Raw genomic sequence first — 15,397 nt, 5'->3', positions numbered from 1 at the left:
GGGCAAGAGACTACATCAGTGTCTTCTCCCAACCAGCATCAGCTGCAAGGGAGCCAAGCACGCTAAGTGCCGAGAGCCAGGTATCTCCCTTGCCCTTTCGTAGGCGGCACGCGCCTGGGACTCATGTCCAGCCTCAGCGCCTGCGCAGCACAAGACGGCGAGCTGGGGAGAAGCCAGGAAACTTCCACGACTACCTTCCCAGGCCCCGCCCCTTCCTCAGAATCAGAGGGAGGAGCGTCGCGCGCGTTCCGAGCGCCAAAGCCCCGCCCCCAACTCCGGCCTAAGGTTCGCGCCCGCCGCTTCGCCCCTCCCCACATACCTCTGCTCCGGACCCATTTCGGAGGCGCGGCCGACGCGCCACGCAGGAGGCACGAGCACGAGCGCGTGCGTACGTAAGCGCGTGCCGACCCCAGCGCGAGGAGGCCCCGCCTTCCCGTCCCGCCCCCTCCGGCCTCTCCTCCTGCTACCCTCCTAGAGCTGAGGATCCCCGCACCCGAGCGCACTCTGCGGCTATGGAGGTCCCTGGGAGCCTGTGCAAGAAAGTCAAGCTGAGCAATAATGCGCAGAACTGGGTGAGTCGGGGCAGAGGAGCGAAGGAGGCTCTGGGAGGCTGTGGCTGCAGCTCGTTCCGGAGCCGCTGCTTCCCTCCCGCCTCCTCTGCATCTTCCCTGGAGCTCGGGGATGGTACCCGAGGCCGTGGCGCCTCCCAGCTGGGGCGGTGTTGCGCTCCGGCTGGGCGTGGTGTGCGGTCCGACCCACCTTCGGGGGGGGAAGAATGCCCTCTTCCCCAGCTCCTCGGCTCAGAAGAGACCTGGAAGAGAATCTTTTGGGAGTGAGCTGGCGGCTGCTGAAGCGTGCACCCCCGACGGGGGATGCTGCCCGCATCCCTTGAAGTGGCCTGAAGGTCTGCGGAGGAGGCGAAGGCGGGCGCATTCGGTGCGTTCTAGTTTTTCTTGGCTCTGCCAGTGCGCTTAGCCCAGGTTTGGATCCATCTCCACGTCTTTCCATTTCTGAGTTTCAGTGTGAAGGGAGAGTACCCAACAATGTGGCCATTCATGAGTTGAGACTGCTCTGAACTGAGGTTCTTTGTGGCTCGGTATTAAATTGGAATGTCCAACAAATAACATGGAGTCTTAAGGACTCGATTTCCGGAGACAGTAAGGTATGGGTAAGACTAATGGTTTATAACGTTTAGCAAGAACTGCCAGTTGGATTTGATGGTCAAGTGCTGTGCCCTCAGAAGGTTGCTTCCTTCCTTAATTCTTTGATGATCAACAGCCTTAAGATTTTGTAAGTATAGAGCAGATTGCAGGGGGGAGAGGGGGAGGGGGGTGTCCAACTTCGGAGTCAGGAAACGGTTTTAAGATTAGATGGGTTTTTATTTCACAGTACAATACGATCACGAGGTTTAATTTTAAATGCAACCTTGCAAATCATCATTACCCTTGATGAGTCAAAGAAAAAAAAGCCATTTCAGGCAAATGTTCATTTGAAGTCGTGAATTTACCGTATCTGTTGTTACCAAGGATTCTCGTGTGATTCCTTTGTCCTTTTAACCTTATGTGATAAGGAGGGAAAGGAGATAAAAGGTGAATTACAACATTGGAAAGAGCATTGGACTACTGGCATGGTCGCTGGTTCCGGCTTTGCCATTTAGTAGCTGAGTGCTCTTGAGGAAAAACACTCTATGTCTTTAAACCTTAGCCGACTTAACAAGGGTGTAATAGTGTGCACTTCACTGGGCTGTTTTGAGGAGTAACGAAGGTAATGAATTTGAAGGTGCGGTGAAACCAGTACCATGTAACTTAGTATTGTTCCTGTACCTTGAAGTATTTCCTAGTTAGGGAAATAAGGTTGGCTAAATTAGGGTATTTACAGATAATTTCAGTTATACCATCCATAATTTATTTATTAACTTTTGCCAAATAGATGTGTGTTCTTTGTAGAGACTTGTGCTGCTCTTGGAGAAGATGAAAAATGAGGGACTCCGTGTTTGCCTTCCAGTTGCTCATGGCCTGGTTGGGCTTGTAAGTGGCATTTGCCAGGTGATGAATATCGCACCACAGTGAGTGGTGTAAGACGCATTTTATTGCAATTTAGAGCAGAGGTTAGTTTATCCTGGGTGTTTGGAGAGGGTTTATGGAGGAGAAATGTGCTCAGATTTGTGAGTCAGAGAGGGACTGAATGAATAAGGGGGCTGGGAATAAGAATTAATATTATTTTTACTCCAGGAACAATGAAGAAACCTGTTTAACTACTCGGGAGATTTTTTTTTTTTTTAAGATTTTTATTTATTTATTTGAGAGAGACGGGGAGAGGTCCAGGGAGAGCGAGTGGTGGGGAGGGGCAGAGGGAGAGACTCTTCAAGCAGACTTCCTGCTGAGCATGCCACCCACCGCAGGACTCAATCTCCTCACCCTGAGATCATGACCTTGGCCGAAGCCAATAGTTAAACACTTAACCGACAGAGCCACCCAGGCGCTCCTATTCTGGAGAATTTTTATTGAGGAGTGGAAATAAGTTTGAATGGGTAGGGTGGGGCTAGGTTGTGCAGTTGTTAACGTGTGGTTGCTGAGTTAAGACTTAATTCCATAGGAGATTTTTGAGGATGCTAGAATTTTTAATTTTATGGGCCTTAGAAGTCTTTTTTTTGCCCCAATAGAGACCATCCCTCGTATTTCCCTTTCACATACGTAAGTTAACTAATGGACATTAGTGTGAAGAACCCATACACCTTTAAAGTTTCCATCACGTGACGAAATTGGATTTCCAGGAAGACTGGGCTACTGAGGAAATTAAATACTGCTAGAGTCCAGATGTCAAAGTCCTGGAGAACAGACAGGGTTATAGTGAGGTTTCAATGAATTAATAGATTTGAAGCATGCCTCTTGCCTGAGCACTATTTAAGTTATTCTTGGTATGAATTCAAGTGTGAGGGTACAAAGGGCTGGGCTAATGTGGTAGTGGGAATAGTGGAACAGGTGCATTAAAAACATTCAAAGAAGAGTAAGAAGGAGCTAGAATTAGGGGATGAAAGAGGGAGGCGGGTTAAAAGTTGATACTGAGGATTTAATCCCGGGACATGGGGAGAAAGGTAGTGACATGCTGGGAAATGGGGAAGTAGATTGGGGGCTAGGGTAACAGTGATGATAGTTAAACACTGAAGGAGAGTTTACTCTGTGCACGGTACAGTTTGCAATGTTTACCTAAATTAACTTACTGAGTTTTTGCAACATTTCTGAAGTGGATGTCATGAGAGAGAGTTCTCTAAAGCTGCCTGGGCTCAGATTTGGGCTCCACTATTTACTAACCATGTAACCTTTGGCTAGTCACTGAATTTCTCTGTGCATCCATTTGCTCGTCTATAAAATGGAAATGCTAGTCTCACTGGGGTATTGTGAAGATTGAAAGCTAATATATGAAAAATGCTTAGAACAAAGTCAGCATATAGTAAATGTTGTGTCTGGTTCTTTTTTTTTTTTTTTTTTTTTTTTTACAGTTACCCTCTTCATTACAATTAGTATTTCTACATTATGGATGAAGAAACTGAGGCACAGAGAAGTCATAGAGTTTGTTAGTGGTGGATCAAGTTTTCAGCATGCTGAGTGTGAGGGACAGCTTTAGTAGATATGCTATCCAGTAGAAATATAATGTGAGCCACATATATAGTTTAAAATTTTCTAGAGGGCCCTTTAAAGAAAGTAAAAAGAAACAGGTTGAAATAAATTTTAATAATATGTTTTATTTATCCCAGTATATCTAAAACAGTCACTTCAATATAAATGTAACTTCAATACTACCATAATCAATATAAAATTACTAAGATATTTTACTTAAGTGTATATTTTACACGTACACATCTCAGTTCAGACCAGCCTCATTTCATATACTCAGTAGGGAGATGTGGACAACACAATGATTGGGACTGAATTAGGTTAAGGTTGGAAATAAAGATGTGATGGTTGATTTTGAGTTAGAGAATACAGAGAAAAAAGTAAGTCCTAGGCTTTGGGTAGTATCTCCTGTGAAGGAGCAGGTAAAAGAAGTGGATTCATGGGGCGCCTGGGTGGCTCAGTTGGTTAAGCGACTGCCTTCGGCTCAGGTCATGATCCTGGAGTCCCGGGATCGAGTCCCGCATCGGGCTCCCTGCTCAGCAGGGAGTCTGCTTCTTCCTCTGACCCTCCCCCCTCTCATGCTCTCTCTATCTCATTCTCTCTCTCAAATAAATAAATAAAAATCTTTAAAAAAAAAAAGTGGATTCATGAGAGATAGGCAAAGACATGGGAAAATGTAATGTTACAGGATTGGGGAATGTTATTTAGTATTAACAGGAAGATGTCTCCATATATCTACAAGAATGGGAAAGAGAAATCAGGAGTGAAATTTCCCTGTTAGTTTCCTCTTAGCTCAGTCGGACAAAGCATCGGATGTAATGAATATCATTCTCCATCTGATAGAACCTTTCTCCAATGGGATCAGCTTTTATCTGCCCTTGGGAGTATGTTAGCTGGGCTGAGGGAAATGTGGGGCACTCAGTTCAGGCCCAGGTGTTATTCACCCATTGGGTAGAATCCTTTTGGGTTACTTAGAGCTGCCTTACAGTGGAGGTGAAGCCTACTGCCCACAGAGTGATCTGACATTCAGAAGCACATACAGTCTCACTCTGATTTGCCTTTCCATTCCCTTCTCTCCCACCACTCCCCAAATTTCCATAGCTCCCTATTTCCACCCCCAACTTTCTTTCTGTACCTTCCATCCTCATGGTTTTACACAAGCCCTTTCCTTCTGCCTGGGATGCCTGGTAACCTTTATCACTTACTAAAATCTTCAGAGCTGTGGGCTGCTTTACCACACGGCGCGGCCTTTTGAGTGCACATACTCTTGCACGTTGCCGAATTGTTTGTGCACCCTGTATCATGTTGCATGCTGCTGTTACCATGTATTATGTAGTGAGATTTCATTACGGATGTTCTGTGTCTACACGCAGCTCATATAGCAGGATGGGGGTAAGGAGTGTGCTACAGAGTAAGCTTCAGTGCTTCAGATATTAAAAGCCTAGATAACATAAGTATCTCTGTACCGCTTAAGTTAGAGAATAAACTCCGTATGTGGTAGGATTCAAATTACAGTTTTGTCATTTACCACCTGTGTGATCTTGGGCACATTACCTAACGCCTCTCTGCCTCACTGTCCTCAAAGGTAATAATGTAGTTAATAAAACATAGCTTATAGTGGAGATAATAGTGCTTACCTTCCTAGGGTTATAGTAAGGTTTAAATAAGTCACTATATTTGAAGCACGACGGGGGTGCCTGGCACATGAGCACTATTTAAGGTGTTCTTGTTATTATTTATTAATCAAAAATATTTAACACCAACTTTGTGCAAGCCTTTGTTTAGGTGCTAGGGATGCAGTGGTAAAAAGACAGAGTCCTACCTGCTCTCGTGGATATTGCATTCTGTCTGGGAAAGAGTTAATTAAAAGGCAAACAAATGAATAAGATAATTTTCCCTTTTACCAGTTCTCCGTTTTTGAGCAGTTTGTTCCTTATACTGCTAGATGCCTTTCATAGAAGGCCAGTAGCCCACTCTGGATTTTGGGGAAGACCGAGGTGGAACAGAAAAGAAACAAGCATTTAGAAATGGAACATACAGCTGATGAAAAGCTGAGGAAGAGGCCAGTATATTCATTCTTCAGAACATTGGCCTGACTGTGTTCAGGGGCAGGTATTGATCTTCCAGGGAGATGCTGCTGGAAAAATTGCCCGAAGAAGAGGGAAAGCTGGACTTCTACTAAGAATGGACTCTTAATGTTGACTAACAATAATAACAAGAAGAATGATGGCAAGGTCTGGATCTGTGTTGTCTAATCTGATAGCTGCCAGACACCTGTGGCAATTGAAATTTAGCTAAAACTAAGTAAAATAAAAAATTCTTTTCCTTTGCTGCATGTGCTACACTGCCATATGTAGTTAGTGGCCAGTGGAGTGGACAGTGGAGTAGAGAACATTTTCAGGGTCTTAGAGCACTGTATTGGACAGGGCAGGTCTAGAAAGTTCCTTTGGGATAGCTGCCAACACTTTTTTCTACTCTCTATGTATTTATGGATTCATTTTTACTTTCTTTCGGAGCAAGGAAATTTCGAGAGATAGTGGCTTCTTTGGAATCATGCTTCTGGGCGATTCTGCAGACCTGGCTTCTGGCAGGGTACCAGCAGTGTTAGCCTTCCCTTAGCAGAGTTGTGTCTCTAAATGTGAATTGTGAAATAAGCTTTGCCTGGCTCTGTTACATTTGAGTTTTGAGGGGTAGTTCTCTACTCCAACGGTTCTCAACCAGGTAAAATTTTGCCACTCCTAGGGGGGTGTTTGACAATGTCTGGAGACATTTTTGATTGTTAACGTGTGTGCACGCATGCACTGTGGGGCTTTTGGCATCTGTTGGATAGAGGATGCTGCTAAACATCCCACGGTACACAGAACAGCTCCCACAACAGAATTACCTGGTTCTAAAAGTTACTAATGCTGAAATTGAGAAACACTATTTTATTCTTTGCTTTGAGTAAGAAAAAGGGAAAAAACTGCATAACTGTGAAATGCAAAATTAGTAATTTAAAGTAAAATCTAGTTGATAATACCATTTTCTCATCCACCAGCCTGGAAGTCACCATCTTTTGCTCTGAGACAGATCAATTATTTATAGCATACCAGTGACGGAATAGTCAAACTCCAACCCTGAATTGTTTCGAAAGCAAGTTACTAAGTAAATTAAGTGAAGAGAATAATTTTTCTTTTTGGTATTTACTTAAGTGGTAATTATTTCTGTGAAATATCGTTTAAGGGTACAGTTCTTTACCAAGTGAGTTTTAACAATAAAAATAGTGGGAATATTAGACATTATCTATAGAAGTCCAGTTTCTAATTTTTAGATGAATGTAGGCATTATTCAGTCTCTTCTCTCTAGTTTTTTTCATGCTTGCATCCCTTCCCTGTGTCTTTATTTCTCATATGTTTAAGTGTACAGTTCATTGTTTTTTTAGTATATTCATAGAGTTGTACAGCCATCACCAATATCTAATTTTAGAACATTTTCATTGCCCCGAAAAGAAATCCCATACCCATGAGCAGTCATTCCCCTTCCTACCCCTTCCTACCCCTTCCTCCTCTGTAGTTCCTGACAACCAGTAGTCTACATTCTGTCCCTGGATTTCTCTTCCAGACTTTCCTATAAATGGAATCATAAAATGTATGCCCTATTGTGTCTGGCTTTTTAAACTTAGCATGATGTTTTCAAGGTTCCTCCATGTTGTAGCATGTTATCAAACTTCATTCCTTTAGATGGTTGGATAATATTCCATTTTATGGATATATGCTACGTTTTGTTTATCCATTCGTCAGTTGATGGACGTTTGAGTTGTTTCTCTTCCTTGGCTATTATGGGTGATGTTGCCGTGAACATTCGTGCACACATTTTTGTGTGTACTCGCCTATGGTTTTAGTAGTTAATTTCAACTTCGAGGTAGATGTTAGTGTATTTTTGTCTGCCCAGCTTCTGAGCTGCGTCTTATGTGTAGTCACCCTGGTGGGAGGCGCAGGGGTCTGTCATGGTGTAATGATTTCTTTATCTGTTTATACCTTGTCTCTTCTCTGAAAAAATTTTTTTTAAGATTTTATTTATTCATTTGATAGAGAGACACAGCGAGAGAAGGAACATAAGCAGGGGGAGTGGGAGAGGGAGAAGCAGGCTTCCCAATGAGCAGGGAGCCCGATGTGGGGCTCAGTCCCAGGACCCTGGGATCATAACCTGAGCCGAAGGCAGACGCTTAATGACTGAGCCACCCAGGCGCCCCATTCCCTGAAATTTTTTTTAATTTAATTTTATTGTATCTAGAAGGGCTCGATCACCAGATAGTCTTAGGAATCTTCTAGGAATCTCTTAGAGCTGGGTTTTCCACCTGGAGGTCATCCAGGGGCCCTTCCATTAAAGGTATTGACATTTTAAAAAATCTGCATTAATGTTTAAAGGTTACTTAACATTTAAAACAGACCTGTTGGAGAGCCGTCATGTATATACAGAGCACATGCATGATAGTTGACAGCAGTCAGGAAAGCCTGCCAGTAACTTAGTTTTGATTCAGGAGGCCTGGGGTAGTGATTCACTTTCTGACCAGAAACATCCTTCCAGTGTTGCTGTGCAACGTGTTTTGCAGTAGCAAGTTTTTAAGTATAGCATTTTCAGATTTTCTCAGCCTCCAGGAATGTATGATCTTCTCTTTTGCTGTTTGTCTTTAGCTTGTTCAAAAGGTTAACTTCAGTTATCAGTAACTGAACTAATTGATCAGTAACTCTATGAAGTAAAGGCTTCTTCTCTTTGTGTGTACTTGACCATCTCTTCAACTTATTCACATGATACTCTGCCATCTCTCCATAGTCTGTGTTGAGACATAAAAGAAACATGACTGGTAATCATTTCAGAGATTCTCTTGGAGGAGCACACTGTTTAGCAGTCAGCTTAAGGTGGGTGGTGGGGTGGGTGATGGGTGTTGAGTCCAGAATTATGCTTGATATTTGGTATATGCTCTGTGCTTTTACAGATTTCACTTAAAAAGGCAGAGTTGTTCATCAAATCATAGTGAACTCACAAGGCATTACAATTCTTTAAAAGACATCATAGGAGAAGTTAATTTCTCCCATAGGGAAGTGGATAAAATAAAACCACCCATGTGGAAATTAAGGTGGGTCAAAAAGGCACACAGGGCCACTTGTGTACGTCGTGACAGAAGTTTGTAGAATGTGTAGAAAATGTGCACCACAAATATCAGAGGCCTGGTGATGTTAGCCTAGTAACAGGACTGATGGTTGTTTAACCCCAAGTGTAGAAAGTGAGTAAATTCTCTTGAAATGAATTGTCCCACTTCTGCTAAACTTAAGGTTTCTGAATGTCAGTCATCATTTCATTTGCAAGTTATACAGAGAAAACAAATCATGCTTTAAAATAAATGCCTCAGATCTAACTTTTACTGAGCACTGACTAGGCACAAGGAAAGAGGTTGGGTGCTGGGGAAGATAGAACTGTAACTCATGTGCTTGACCTACCCTCCCAAGGAAGTCAGAATATATATACATAGAAAGACAGCTGAAAGTATAAAATAGTCCCTAAAGAACAAATCATATAGGCAGTAAGTTATTACAGGGACTGCCTGGGTGTACGTACCAAGCCACATAAATATTTCTACAACCCACCCAGCCTCTTACGAAAGAAATTGTAAGCCTGATTTCTCCATCTTGTGGAAAGAAGGTAGGCCATTGAAGACCGAGAGTAGGAGTGTGGAATTGGAAGGAAATAACTCACTCGCCCTTCAGTGACTCACTAATGTCCTTTCTTTCGGGCGGAATTATAGGAAGGATTTGGCTAGCATGGGTGGAAAAGAAGGGAAGGGGGACTGAAAGAAGATTGCTTGTGGAAGTGGCCTTTAGATTCTCAGTAAAGTTCAGGCATAATCCCACCACTTTGCCTTTCCAGTAGTTTTAAAAAATGCTCTTTGATTTACTCTGAGAAACTGGGAGGTGGGAGGTTGTAGAAAATCTTTTTTTTTTTTAAGATTGTTTTTTAATATGAAAAATCTCAGACATACACAAACAATAAGCCTCCTTAGATTGCCATATCTGCTACCAGAGTTTTTTAAAGGTAGGATGCAAGGAACCCTGAGGTAGCGTTCTTTTCTTGTGGTTAAAACAGACAACCTGTGCTTATCTTGTATTTTCTCCAAACCACATCCTCAGCCGTTTATAGCTTCTCAGATAATTTTATGCATTCTACTCAGTTTAAAAAGAAAAACAGGAGCTATTTTACAGGGCCAGAATGAATTAAAATTCATTAGATGCATGTTTCTTCTTGCCCCAAAGCAGAATAACTTGGAATAAACTCCAAAGCAAAATGACCCCAGTCAAACAGGTTCTGTCAGTGTAGGCAGCTAACTATCTAGCACCCTCCTCAAAACCACTCCCTCAACACCCCCTTCAGACTCCACTCCCTTCTACCCAGACACCTGAGCTGGGAGCTGAAACTAGTGACCCATGGGAAGAGGTGTCCCTGATTCCCAAGAGGTGAGGATTTCCATGTGTGGAACCTTGTTTTTGTTTAAGATCTTGGAACTGTAGAGCTGGAAAGTAATGTTTGCTTCATTAGTTCATCGAAAAGAAATAGCTAGGGAGACCCGCGTTACAATTTTTCAGAAATGATTATTGAACATGTAGAGCATAATTTTATTGGAAATGCATTTGTTAATGCGATGATTAGTGGAGGAGGGGTACAGCTTTTGTGGTGCTCCTATTCAAAGAATTGTCAGATTGCCCTTTGGCCCCAGAGGATTTTCTGCAATGAGTGATAGTAGGACTCAGAAGGGCAGAGATGCTTTGTCCTGTACACTAGGAGGATCGGGGAGGGAGAGGTGGGCAAAGAGATCCGGCACCTCAGGCAGACCATTTTTAGAAAGGAGTACCATCCAGAAGTTGAAGATCTGGATAGAAATACATTCCTTTACAAAGTTCATACTTCTAAAACAAAACACACCCCCCCAAAAAAACCCCCCCACAGTTCATGCTTCTATAGCTGCAAGGCTGTTTATTCCCCATTTTGAAGACCCCTGGGCCAGACTACAGCTCTAGTTGGATCCACTCCAATTGCTCCTGCTTCATTTTGTGTCCCTGATGCGGCTGTGGAAAACATGGTCCTGGTGACTGGTTTTGCTTTGAATTGATGATTGTTGGCTTCACGTGAGTCGTTAGGACTGCCCAGCAACCATTCTAGATTTCCCTAGTCACTTTTTCACTCTTGTGCTCATTCTGCACACTGTGTGGAGATGCTTCCCCCAGAAGTCATCACAGGTGTTAAGTGCCCTCTTTTTTGGTGAAGCCTTGCCTGGCCACCCTGTCTGAACGTCACTTCTCTGAAATTTCTTCACAGTTTTGCTTTATTGACTTTTTCTCTTTTTGATACTTATTCCTGCCTTAACTTATTTATCTTTTCCCCCAGCTCTCCCATTAATCCAGTGGCTTTCAAACTCGAGCTTGCTTCATAATCGATTGGAGGGCTTTTTTTTTTTTTTTAAAGATTTTATTTATTTATTTGACAGAGAGAGAGAGAGCACAGGTAGGCAGAGAGGCAGGCAGAGGGAGAGGGAGAAGCAGGCTCTCCACTGAGCAGGGAGCCCGACGCGGGGCTCGATCCGAGGACTCTGGGATCATGACTTGAGCCGAAGGCAGTTGCTTAACGACTGAGCCACCCAGGCGCCCCACGATTGGAGGGCTTTCAAATACAGATTGTTGGGGCCTACCCCAGAGTTTCTGATTCCCTTGGCCTGGGGGCAGGACCTGATAATTTGCATTTGTAACTGTTCCCTGGAGATGCAAAAGCTGCTTCTGCAGGGGCCACACCTTGAGAACCACTGCTCTAGGCGGGAGGACTAGATAAGTCCCATGAGGACAGTGATTTTTATTGGTACTGTTCACTCTTGTTTCATCAGCACCTAGAAGAATTTCAGGCATGTAGTATGCATTCAGTAAATAGTTTTGAATGAATGTTGAATAATATAAGCAGTATCAAATACAAACACCTTTCAAAAAAATGCTGTCACATATCTATTTTATAAAGACATGCTGCTAAAAAGAACCTAAATTAGGGGCGCCTGGGTGGCTCAGTCGGTTAGGCGTCGGACTCTTGATTTCTGTTTAGGTCATAATCTTGGGATTGTGGGATAGAGTCCCATGTGGAGCTTGGTGCTCAGTAGGAGTCTGCTTGAGATTCTCTCCCTCTGCCCCCCCAACCCCCTGCCCCTGCCATGTGCACGGGTGTATGCTCTCTCACATAAATAAATAAATATAAAAAAAGAACCTGAATTACGTTTTTGCTCCATAGGAAGATAAAAGAGAGACTCTGTAATTCCTTTTTTTGTTTTTTGTAGAAAACAGCTTTATTGAGATATAATTTGCATACATTCATCTGCTTAAAGTGTATGGTTTAAATGGATTTTAGTATATTTACAGAGTTGTGCAGTTGTCATCACAAACAATTTTAGAGCATTTCTATCACCCCATAAAAGATCCCTGTACCCATTAGCAGTTACTCCCCCTGCCCCTTGGCCCCCAGTCTCCCAGCCTGAGACGATTACTAATCTGCTTTCTGTCTCTCTAGATTTTCCTGTTTTGGACAGTTCAAATAAATGGAATTATACCATATGTGGTCTTGGTGACTGACTTCTTTCACTTAGCTTAATGTTTTTGAGGGTCATTCAAATTGTAATGAGTTTGAGAAATTCATTCCTTTTTACAGCCAGATAATATTCCATTGAATGGATATATAAATTTTAAAGTATTTTATCTAATTTTCAATTGATGGACGATTGGGTTGTTTCCACTTTTTGGCTTTTATGAATAATGCTGCTGTGAACTTGGTATATATGTTTTATGTGGATGTGTTTTCATTTCTTGTGAGTATACATCTATGAGTTTAATTATTTGGTCATATGGTAACTGTATATTTAACATTTTGCAAAAGTGCTGTTTTCCAAAGTGGCTCTACTATTTTACATTTTCACCAGCAAATGTATGAGGATTCTAAATTCTCAGTATTGTCACTAGCACTTGTTACTGTCTTTTTGATTATAGCCATTCTAGTGGGTTATAGAGGTATCTCCTTGTGGTTTTGATTTGATGTGCTGTTTTCTGATGGCTAATGATACTGAAATTTTTTTTTTTTTTGAGAGAGAATGGGGGGCAGAGGAGAGAGAATTCCAAGCAGGCTCCACGCCTAGTGTGGAGACCCATGTCGGGCTCAATCTCACAACCCTGAGATCGTGACCTGAGCTCAAATCAAGAGTCAGATGCTCAACTGATTGAGCCACCCAAGTGCTCCTGAACATCTTTTAATCTGCCTAATTTGTCATTTGTATTTTTTCTTTGGAGAAATGGCTATTCAGATTCTTTGAGGCCTGTGTAAATTTATGTTCTTTTTGTTTAAGAAGATAATTTGGAAGAAAACTTGCATTCCACTTTTTTTTGTGGAATAACCACAAATAAACAATGCATCTATTTTTTTTTTCCCATCATGCATTTCATGATACCTACAGACCTTCCATACTTTGTTCAGGAGTCTGCTTAGATGCTACCTTCTTGGAGGCCTTTGTTGATCAGCCTGTCTAAAGAGGCACTCCTCCCTGATCCCTCTTTCCAGTCATACCCTGTTTTATTTTCTGTAATGCACTTGTCACTCTTTGATATTACAATAAAGTTTTATTGCTTTGTCTCCCCCAGTGGAATGTAAGCTCAGTGAGGGCAGGGACCCTGTGTTTAGTTCACTTGGTATACTGGTAGGGCCTCAGTAAATACTGGTTGAATGAATGATTCAGTGAGTGGAAGACTGGGCTCTGGAGAGCCTTCCCTTGTTATGGGAACTTTGGTCAAGCCATTTAACTTTTCTCAGGTTTAATATCTTCATTTGTAAAACCACAGTAGTAAGAATCTTTACCGTCCTGGCTCTGAGGGTTAAATTCATGGGTGTATGTAAAGCATCAAAGGCCATACTAGGTGCTACAAAGAAAAGAAAGCTGTTAGTTTTAATCTCTTTCTTTGCTTATGGCATGTTATATAGAACAGTGACAGCGAAGAATGTGTGTTTACTTTTTAAAGGACTCAGGTGAATCAGAATTTTGTTTCTTTTTTCCAGGGGATGCAGAGAGCAACTAATGTCACCTATCAAGCTCATCATGTCAGCAGGAACAAGAGAGGTCAGGTCGTGGGGACCCGAGGTGGTTTTCGTGGTTGCACAGTTTGGCTGACAGGTACGGTCAAGAGAGAGAAATTAGTTAATTTCAAAAGTAGCCTTGAACCAGGATGAAGCATATTTATTTAAATTCTGAGCTGTTCTTGTATTTGGAACATCACTACATGTAACTAACAATGTTGCTTAATTGTAACATATTTCCTTTTGGTAATTCCTTTTGTTCTTTACAGAATTGCTGTTGAAATAAAGGGAAAAACCCGAATGCATCTTATTTATTTATTTATTTTTTAAAGATTTTATTTATTTATTTGACAGAGAGAGACACAGTGAGAGAGGGAACACAAGCAGGGGGAGTGGGAGAGGGAGAAGCAGGCTTCCCGCTGAGCAGAGAGCCCGATGTGGGGCCCGATCCCAGGACCCTGGGATCATGACCTGAGCCGAAGGCAGAAGCTTAATGACTGAGCCACCCAAGCGCCCCCATAACACATTCTTAAATTTTCATAATTCTCAATCTTAAATTTAAAATTTTCATAATTGTTTGTGTTTGAGTTCTGTAAGTAAATTGATTCTATATCCATCAACTCACCATTAGTTCTTTTATTATGGCGTTCAATCATGAGCTCTTTCTCTGGGTCCAGTTTTAAGTGTTTATATTTCATCATTAAATTGTTTTTGTAAGATAGTGCTCACTGGATTTTGAATTCTCTGAGTTTTTATATTTGAGAATGTCTGCCTGTCTTTTATGACGATTTGACTGGGTAAAATATATATTTGATTTGTACTTCATACTTTTTTTGTCTTGAAATTCTTAAAACATTATTCCACTGTCTTCTGGTATTAAATGATGTGAAGAAGTGTGAGACTAATTTGATTTTTTTTTTTTTTCCTTTTTAGGAGCTTTCCTTTTTTCATCTGGGTCCCAGAAAAATTGTTTCTTTTCCTTTATTTAGAAGTTTTACCTTTCTCATTTAGGCCCTTTATCCATCTGTAGTTGATTTTTGTGTGTATGTGAGGGAGGGATCTATTTTCTTTTTTTTCCATGTGGATAATAGTTTGTCTCGAGCATATATTGATGAGGTCATCCTTTTTTTTGTGCAATGCCAGGTGTCATATGTCACATTTCCACTTATGTGTGGATTTGTTTCTGGGCTCTCTGATCTATCCTACTGGTCGATTCCTCTTTTATTGCCACATTGTCTTACTATATATTTATAAGTCTTGAAATCCAGTGAAGTAAGTCCTCTTACCTTATTCTTCATCAGGAATATCTTAACCTTTTTTTGGGGGGGGGGCTCTTTACATTATTGTGTAAATTTTGTAATTGGTTTAACCAGTTCCTCAAAAATCTGGTAGGGATTTAGTTTGGGATTACATTGTATCTAAAGGTCAATTTTGGGGAAAATTGATCTTTACAATATTGGGTAATCCTTTCCTTGAACATGGTTTATTCCATTGATCTGACCACTTGTGATGCTTATAAATGCTGTTTTTCAGATTTTTTGGTGCTTGTTTTATGATCTCGTAGATAATCAGTTTTCGTAAATATATATTTGAAAAGAACATCTATTCCCTGACGTGTGCAATGTTCTACATGTGTTCATTAGATCAAGCTTGTTAATTAT

At 41.7% G+C, this 15,397-nt stretch overlaps 1 protein-coding gene across 2 annotated transcripts in view; it reads left to right on the top strand.

Annotated features, from left to right (window-relative positions):
- The first annotated feature begins 297 nt into the window (after positions 1 to 297).
- The window catches only part of PAPSS1 (3'-phosphoadenosine 5'-phosphosulfate synthase 1), a 98,649-nt gene continuing 83,549 nt past the window's right edge, over positions 298 to 15,397 (top strand). Inside the window, exons 1-2 of one of the 2 annotated variants that reach the window (XM_032400963.1) lie at positions 298 to 572; positions 13,719 to 13,833. In XM_032400963.1, the coding sequence (XP_032256854.1) occupies positions 513 to 572; positions 13,719 to 13,833 (175 nt within the window). In that variant the 5' untranslated portion in view covers positions 298 to 512. Of the gene's footprint in view, positions 573 to 734; positions 937 to 13,718; positions 13,834 to 15,397 lie in introns of those variants that run through there. The other variant, XM_032400965.1, reaches the window with a different exon arrangement.

Source organism: Phoca vitulina, unplaced genomic scaffold (genome assembly GCF_004348235.1).
Source record: "Phoca vitulina isolate PV1807 unplaced genomic scaffold, GSC_HSeal_1.0 scaffold3, whole genome shotgun sequence".
NCBI lineage: Eukaryota > Metazoa > Chordata > Mammalia > Carnivora > Phocidae > Phoca > Phoca vitulina.
The sequence above is the reverse complement of the archived record's forward strand: the minus strand, read 5'-3'. Positions and strand labels throughout refer to the sequence as shown.